Raw genomic sequence first — 9,321 nt, 5'->3', positions numbered from 1 at the left:
GGGGGGGGGGGGGGGGTGTCACACACGAGTGGTATATTTTGAATAAATCCATGAAAAAAAACTATATTTTGATTAACCTTTCTGTAAATGTCTGGCCAAAAAAAATCAGTGCACGAGGACTACCTAATTTGCATATTAAAACTGTATTTAAAATGTGCATATTCAAATTGAAACAAACATAACAAAATTTGTAGTTTAAAAAAAGACTATTTTTTTTATTTTCTGCTTGTAAAGTTTCATTGTGATATGAGTAAAGTTTAAGTGCCTCAAAACTCGAGTACATGTACTTTGTTGTGTCCTACGTGCTGTAGAACAATATAAAATTGTATCGCGATAGCCACTGATTAGCTTAATCAATCCGTATTCGCATGTGACTTGCAGATAACGAAGTCACGATGCGCTGCTTCTGATTGGCTAACCCTAACACTTGTCCCGCCCTGATCAAACGGGTGCTAACCAATCAGAGGCGGAGTTGTCTAAACGGAGAGGGGGGGGGATAATAATGCCGGGAGCGGAAGGTCCAGCAGATCCAACATGGCGGCGGTGAAGAAGCGTCATCTCTGTAGTGTTGTGAAATAAACACTTTAAATCCATGCAGTTCACCGGTAAACGGCGTTAACGCGGAAACGTTTTTACTTTAAATCATCAGTACGGGGTTTGAGTAGAACTCACAACTGCGCGTGACGAAGAACGTATCTGGACCGGCGGCAGAAAGAAGGAAGAAGAAGAAGCAGCGTCAGCCCTGACTCATCCTCCCGAGGTAAACAACAACAACAGGCTGCGACCCGGTAACGGTTAACGGTTTAACACGAGCTAGATGGGTAATTAATCGTTAAATGTACGATAAAATAAAGCCGTTTTGTATTTCGTTTCCTCACAAAGGCTTGTAAAAGCAATAAGCAGTTAAAATGTTTGAACTATGTACCTTCCTCTTGGACTTTGACAACTCTCCCAGCTGGATCACCTCTCGCCAGACTCCATTCAAAACACCGCGAAGTTAACGTTGTTTTGATTTTTTTGTAACGTTAAAGGAACAATCCTCAGTCAGGACGATGTGATGCATTGTTAGCATACAGTAATAATTGAGCTTACAAAGGAAACTTTTAATTATATTACTTTTAACTTACTTCGGCTGATTTATTGTATGAAGGCGTTCTACATTAAAACAGTCGTACATTAACAGACGCTGTTGATAAGGCTAATTTATAATGAAAGAAAACAACTAACTCATTCGCTGAATTTATCTAAAGATCATTTTAACGCCACTTCAGTCGCTTTAAAGTAACGTGTGGTTTGTATTAAAGCAGGGTACATAAAAATGACAGAATCGTAAATGGAGTCTGGCGCTGCTTTCCCTCTGTGCGTAACTGCGTTTGGAAAATGACCTAATTTGACTGTCGCATTTATCAGAAGACCCCTTAAACTGTCCCATGACATACCTCTACAGTTAAAAAGACATTAATTTGCCTGTGCCCAGACCTTTTAAATCCACCCACTCCACAGAGTTGACTGAAGATGGACAATGCATTCTGTAAGCGAGCCAAGGTACATAAAACACTCTCTATTATGAATGAAGTGGGGCGTGACTTTCTCTCATGTTGAATTATCTTCCGAACCTGTCACAAGACCACTTAAAACATTTCTCAGCCTTAAAAAAGTAACTTTTATTTGCGTAACGTTTCTTTGCAAAGGGAGGCACGTAAAATTGGCACAATTCTGAATGGAGTTCGGCGTGACGTTCAACACCAAGACTAGCTGTAGGTTTGTTTGTTTTTTTAGCAGAGGCAGCTTATTGTTTACTCGTGCCTACCTATTGTGTGAGTCTCTTGAGTAGTTGACATGCCAGTGATCCTATCTGGTACTGATAACTCTCTGATCAATAAGCTGTGTTTGCAACTGAGGCAAAGATCAAGACAAGTGAGTGGTGTTGTGGAAATTATATTCCTGGTGAGGGGAATTGAGCAAAGAATTGAGTAACAACCAACCGTTGTCTTAGAAGAATTTATTAAACAGAAGTACTAAAACACATATACAGCTGGCCCCGAGCAAAGGGATGCATCATCATTTACACAGTCTAGGTTTCTATGTTTTGGGGAACATGTTCATTCAAGGCTGAGAGAGGAACAAAAAGAGAGGAAAGCACCAAAAAAATCTCACAGCTCTGACCTAAACCTTAGTAAATGTGGACAGACCAACATAAGGAGTATAGGGGAGGAAGTGTTAAGGATAAAAACACAATAAAAGATCATAAGTAAAAGATTAAATGTAAGAGGACACAATTTTCTGCCATAACAAGTGGCTCTTTAAACATGCCGTCTGTGTTTCCCCTCTATGTTAACTGGACAAACTGTTGGACATGAATTTAACTTGACTGAATAACTGAATATCTCCAGGTTTTGGACTGTTGGTCATATGAAGACGTCCGCTTTGGACTGTGCAGAAATTCTATTTCGGTAAGGAAAATAATTGTAAGTTGCACCCTTAACCCTTTCATTAATCAATGATCAAATCAAGAAGTAACATTTTAAAAAAATGTCCAAGTATATTTCATTTTGAAATGTGTCTTCTGCTGTGATTTAGAAGACGCTGAAGTTGGCGTCCGATTCGCAGCTTCCGATTCGGCAGTTAAGGGGAAGGTTAAGTGAAAGTTAACTTACTTTGCTGAGCGACCGATTCTGTTTTTTTGCACCTCTTACTGCTGTGAAAGCTGTTGTGCATTTTAAGCAAAACCTTAACGCTGTCTGAAACACTTTTTTTAGGTTTGAGGGGGGAAAAAAAGGGCAATTTGACTGCTTTTTCTCGACATACAGACCACATTAGTCCAGGTCCGGATCCAAAACCACTATACCTAGAGATCTCAAATCTGGACTAGATTTTCCCAGAGAGACTAAAGTTTCTTTATAACACAGTTTCAGATTATTGAAACTTTATTCCTTTTGTGAAAATACTATAAAGGGCGATTTCTCTGCTTTTTTCACATGAAGACCACATTAGATCAGGTCCAGATCCCCACTACACCTGGAGTTCTCAAATCTGGACTACATTGTCCTAAAGAGGCTAAAGATTCTTTAAAACATTGTTTTTTTTTAAGTAGGAAATCCGACTTCAGGTGGCCTTCCAGGGTAGTTTTTCAGCTGACCGCAGTCTACTGGAGCTCAGAGCGGCTCTGATCACTTCTCCTCTCCTGAAAACATTCATACCAGACTTGCTAACCCTCCAGTGTTTCACTGCCCTCTCCCGGGTCACAGCAGGAGCAGCTGAGTGGTGGAGGCTGACGTTACGCTGACAGACGTGATTGTAGATTTATTCTGGTGATCTGTCCTCTCGTTATATTTTATTAAACACAAGGTACAGCAGCTAACGCTGCTAACTTAGCCACAAAGCCAATGGCGTGTTTATTAATGGAGGAGTGTCAATGTTAATGAGCGATTAAACTTTAGTGTTTGTAGCGAATACCCGTGAGCTGAACAAGTATCTAACACGGCTTCCTGCCTAACAAAGTTCTCTAACGTTCCCTCTTCGTCTGAATGTGAAACGTTGGTGTGAAACCTCAAAGTTTCAGCTCCTCCTTGTAGACATTTATTAAACAGCAGCGTTTCCTCTGTGTCACTGTACCACAGACGAAATGTACATGCCTAAAAACTATTGCATTTTTATAAACTGTATATATATTAAAATTACTTGCCTATGTAGGAGAGCCCTGTTTATTATTATTATTATTATTATTATTATTATTATAGCAATGACATTAGATATGATATATGGTATTATTCGTAGTATTAATAGTAGTAGTATATGGGTCATCTTTAGTTTCTGTTTTCCTGCCCCCACAATACACTATTTACTTATTGTTCATTAGTAGTATTACTCTATAATTATAACAAATCTGTCAATCAGAGGAAGTGTTGTCTGAAGAGCTTCTTCGAGCTAGAGAGGGACGACCCTGCTCTTCCACCATCCTCGTGTCACAGATGAGAACAGGGACAGCGATTAGCAAACTAATTATAGACAACGCTTTGAGGATCGGCCAAGTGGCGGTTGAGACAAGATACTAAAACATAAAAGGCTTCAAATTGGCTTCTAAATATCCGTCTGCTGTAACGGAGGTCGAGCGTGAAAGGGTTAATGTTTCAATCCCATTATTCCACATTGTGTTCACAGTGAGCTGCTCTGGATGAGTGATTCCAGTACAATCGGTACGCCGAGAACAAATCAAGATGTAAATCATTAACAGCTGATACGGTCGGTCAGTAAACCAGCTCCAAAGCAACATCCCTTTTTACAGGAGCAGCACGTGAGAGGAAGTTTCCCAGGAAAACTAAACCTAACGTAGAAGCTTTAGAGGAACTGTGACTCTGTAACTCTGCAGATGTCCGGACCAGGAGAGGTTTCAGTCTGACTGCAGAAAGTTTCCTATTTAGGTCACAAGGACGCAGGAAAACGCCTTTTGTCAAGAGCTCCTCTTTTTTTTTTTTTTTTCCTGAACGCAAACAAAACTGATTCATGCACCGGCAACATGTTTGAGCGCTCACATGACGTGAAGTTTCATTAAGGCTTCTCCTTTCACTGCCTCTTCCTCTTCTTCTTGAGCTCAGGATCGTCACCTCTTTATGTTCTTCTTCAGCTGACGGGGAGCTCGTGTTGTTTTTTTTTTTAAGGTAATCTGTGTCTGTTTTCTCTCAAACATCTAATAATATGTACCTGGTGGTGGAAGTACAGCTACTCAAGTAGTAGATGAAACAACCTTAAAGTACAATATAGTGTTAAAATTCACTCCACCTTCACAACTGTGAAGGAATAAAAGGAGTTCAATCATAAATGTATAATCAATAATGCACTTTGAATGGAGATGTTTTTGCACTACAATTTGCTGCTAATACTTGTGTGTTTTTCCTTAAGATTTTGAAGGCAGGACTTTTTACTTGTTACAGAATACTGTGGTATTACTAAGGTAAAAGATCTGAGTACTTGTCGTCCCGCCGGGTGTATCTTTGTCTTATTAGGCGTCTTTTTCTGTTCATAAGTGTAATAAAACATTAAGTCTACTTTAGTTCAACGTTGTGAGACAGCAAAACATTCAAACTTACAAAGGAGGGGGTGAACACTTTGTACAGGCAGTACTTTGTGCTGTATAATGAGTATCATCCCGTTTCCATGTGAGTGTCCGGTGTCAGCACAGTCGCTCAGGATCACGCGGCGTTGTGTTTGTTGACACCAGCAGAAGATAGACAGGATTTTCCAGTAGCTGCTGTTCAGACTCCAACATCCGCGTGCTGGAGCCAAACTCTGCTTTACATGTTGTTTGTTTATATGTTTAACTTTTGAATTCGATGATATTGGTTTCTTGAACAAACCCTTTTTTATCAGAGATGCCTTATACTTAAAAAATCAATAGTTTGTGCATCATATTAAACTTTTGTATGTTCCAGTTTTTTCATATTTATTAATAATAAAGCAGATTGATGGAAGTTGCAGAGCTGTGAAGTCACAAACTTAATCACCTTAATTAGCTTATCAATACTTCTAGTCTGTTTGACCTCTCTTAATGATCAGTCAGTGAAAAGAATGGCTGATTGATTTGTTTATCTGAGTGTCCTGCACCGGTGTTTGGAGTTAATCAGCTGATCAGAGCTCTTCTCAGGTCAACATTTCTGTTTTATAAACTCTTTATTCTAAAATTCTGACACATTTTAAGATACTGGAGTTTCCGTGAAATACGTAATCATCACAATCAAAATTTAATTATGGAGGAAAATGAACTTCCCCACGATATTCAAATTTTATAGAAACTCACCTGCACATTTTCATAAATGCATAAAAGGACATTTCAAAATCTCTTCAAAACAAATGTCTTCATCAAAGAGCCGACTGAGTGTTTCACCTGCAGACACTGTCGGGCCGGGACGCTCAAGCTCTTCCTCAGAAACCCCCGAGATCACAGAAAACACAAACGCTGCCCTTCAGGAAGGTGCCGGCTCTAAACCTCCGTCCTCTCTGGAAAATACATTTTATTTTTGGTTCAGTCAGAAGTTTGTGCAGCACTTTAATGCTTCCGTGTATCGCAAAGAGCTCACGAAGTAATGATTTATTATAAGCATGATTAGTAATGATAGACAGCCGATCGACCGCAGAGCCTGTTATGAATAATGACAGTGAATAATAATTCGGGGCTTATTCGCTTACAGTATACTGTGGTATTGCTGTCACACATGTTTTATGGACTTAATGAACCGACCATCTTTTTTTTAAAAACAGATTTTAACCTATTAATCAGGGAAATACCCGCGCTGACAAGTAGGCTATACTTTATAAACATAGCGGCTTATACAGATCAATTATAAGATGGATGGATTTATTAGTGGTTTAGCTTTGGAAATGATGCTCAGATCACATCTCTGCTATCATAAAATGGTTCGTTTGCTTTCACACCACAAGCAAACCGCACTAGAGTTCGTTTGAAGACCACCTTGAAGAGGAGGTCTCGGTACGCTTGTTTGGTGCGCACCCGAGTGCGATTGCTGCATTCACACCTGCCCAAACGAACCGCACCAAGGGAAAAAATGAAATTCAACCGAACTAAACGAGGCAGGTCTGAAAGCACACGTAGGGGCTGAGACCAAGACCAGTTCCCCACATTACATGACACACAATAAAATGTGGAACCAGATCACAGGTACTTCTCTAATTGATCTGAAAGATCCGCATTCTCATTAAAACACCCACATACAAACACTAAGAGCTGAAATCAACGTAAGCATCTTTATTCAACGCTCCTTTTCTATGTTTACCATCGCGGGGAAAGGGGACAGTCGTTAACAGGGACAACATTTAAAGCATTTGCATTTGAATCAAAGTTAGGATGTTAACAAACAAATAAATAAATAAATAACACAGACAATGCTAAAGCAATTTATTGATATTCCCAAAGTTATGGGCTTGACTGGTCTTGAAATAAAATCCAGAGTCCTCAATGTCCGAGGCCGGGACAAGTACAAATGTGGTCTCGAGTACTACAACCTTATGATTACAACACTAGTTTCGTCCTCTTGGCTGTGGAATGTTCTGACATTTAATGAATCAATACAACGAAAAAAACGTCCTGGCTCACTGATCAGTAATAGTTGATTGCCTGCAGTTGTAGTAACGCGTTGGAAGAGGTGTATATGAACGGGTTTTTATGTGTCTGATTTGTTGTACTTAATAAATATATTAGCATTTTGTCAACAAACCCAACAAAACCCAAAACTGCACATTTTATCTGTCAGCATCTTAACGGTTGTGACTGATCCCTCCCCTCAGCGGCGGGCATGTCTCTGGGCGAGACCACGTCGGACTCGGCGCCTTTCTTCTCCGATGACAGCGAGGCGGAGGAGCAGGGCGGGCCGGCGGGTCAGCGGCCGCAGGAGGAGCCGCCCAGCGGGGTGTCCGAGGTCCGGGCGCGGCTGACCGTCTTCATCCTCTGCTACATCAACCTGCTCAACTACATGGACAGGTTCACCGTGGCAGGTACAGCACGCCACGGCCAATCAGAGGCCCCCCCCCCCAACATTAAAGATCTGGATTCCAGACACACAGTATCAATAATCTGATTTAGATGTTTTGGGAAGACAGGAAATATATTAATTAGGGGATTTAAGAAGAAACGTAAAGAAGGAAAACATCTGACAACCAAATTACATTGTTATTTTCAGGAAACTTGGATTTTATTAGGAAACCATACAGGCTCCCTTTTATAGAAAAGAAAATCATTACAGAAAGTAGTTGAATATATTAATATTAACTTGAATTTGTGGAGCCAGTTTAGGGTGTTGGTGCTGCAAATAAGGATTATTTTTGTCCATGGTTAATCAGTTTGCCAGAATCCGAGGTCCCACAGTTTACTCTGATATTACAGACAAATACAGAAAAATAAATCCATCATTAATCACATTGAAGTTTGACTGTTTTAAAAGTAAAATGTTGTGCGTTGACTCCACCAGGTGTTCTCCCTGACATAGAGCATTACTTTGGGATCGATGATGGGAAGTCTGGCCTTCTTCAGACAGGTGAGAAGAACTAACTAATCAAACAACATCCACAGAAGGTTATTTAACGCTCATCAGAAATGTCTGCAGATACTACCACAAATCAACTTCATGAGTCATGTGGATGGTGATGGCGCAATGGATAAGACGCATGCCTTTGGTGTGTTTTGTTTTTCCTCTGCAATGATGACTTTTTAGGAATTAATGTTCCAATCAATGTCAGAAATTTGGATTTAAAGAACCATTTTATATTCAATTATCTGCATTTTTGTGTTGAAACTTAATTTATGGCCAGATGATAGATTTCAGGGCAGTACTAGTTTTACAATCGGCTGAATTTAGGGCTGCAGCTATCGGTGATTTTAATAATCAAGTATTCTTCAGATTTATTCCATCGAGCAATCGGATAAGAAATACTTTAGCTTAGCGCCCCCTGTACCGGGATCAGCTGTGTAACTCATGTCACTCTAACGTTAACACTCAAACTCACGGACTGACCAGTCGGAGAACATCAACAAAAAACACACGTTTCTACATTTACAGCTAAGTACTGAGCCTTACTGTTGCTAGCCTTAATCTCAACTATACAGGTGCTGGTCATATAATTAGAATATCATCAAAAAGTTGATTTATTTCAGTAATTCCATTCAAAAAGTGAAATTTGGATATTATATTCATTCATTCCACACAGACTGATATATTTCAAATGTTTATTTCATTTAATTGTGATTATTAAAACTGACAACTAATGAAAATCCCAAATTCAGTATCTCAGAAAATTAGAATATTGTGAAAAGGTTCAATATTGAAGACACCTGGTGCCACACTCTAACCAGCTGATTAACTCAAAACCTGTAAAGGCCTTTAAATGGTCTCTCAGTCTAGTTCTGTAGGCTACGCAATCATGGGGAAGACTGCTGACTTGACAGCTGTCCAAAAGACGACCGTTGACAACTTGCACAAGGAGGACAAGACACAAAGATCATTTCTAAAGAGGCTGGCTGTTCACAGAGCTCTGTGTCCAAGCACATTAATAGAGAGGCGAAGGGAAGGAAAAGATGTGGCAGAAAAAAGTGTACAAGCAATAGGGATAACCTGGAGAGGATTGTGAAACAAAACAAAGAGTGGACTGCAGCTGGAGTCAGTGCTTCAAGAACCACCACGCACAGACGTATGCAAGACATGGGTTTCAGCTGTCGCATTCCTTGTGTCAAGCCACTCTTGAGCAAGACACAGCGTCAGAAGCGTCTCGCCTGGGCTAAAGACAAAAAGGACTGGACTGCTGCTGAGTGGTCCA

At 40.1% G+C, this 9,321-nt stretch overlaps 1 protein-coding gene across 2 annotated transcripts in view; it reads left to right on the top strand.

Annotated features, from left to right (window-relative positions):
- Positions 1-525: 525 nt before the first annotated feature.
- The window catches only part of spns1 (spinster homolog 1 (Drosophila)), a 22,562-nt gene continuing 13,766 nt past the window's right edge, over positions 526-9,321 (top strand). Inside the window, exons 1-4 of one of the 2 annotated variants that reach the window (XM_046037751.1) lie at positions 526-760; positions 2,394-2,453; positions 7,300-7,506; positions 7,980-8,045. In XM_046037751.1, coding sequence (XP_045893707.1) covers positions 7,308-7,506; positions 7,980-8,045 — 265 coding nt within the window. In that variant the 5' untranslated portion in view covers positions 526-760; positions 2,394-2,453; positions 7,300-7,307. The remainder of the gene's footprint in view (positions 761-2,393; positions 2,454-7,299; positions 7,507-7,979; positions 8,046-9,321) is intronic. The other variant, XM_046037742.1, reaches the window with a different exon arrangement.

This window comes from Micropterus dolomieu, linkage group LG02, assembly GCF_021292245.1.
Source record: "Micropterus dolomieu isolate WLL.071019.BEF.003 ecotype Adirondacks linkage group LG02, ASM2129224v1, whole genome shotgun sequence".
Lineage (NCBI taxonomy): Eukaryota > Metazoa > Chordata > Actinopteri > Centrarchiformes > Centrarchidae > Micropterus > Micropterus dolomieu.
The sequence above is the reverse complement of the archived record's forward strand: the minus strand, read 5'-3'. Positions and strand labels throughout refer to the sequence as shown.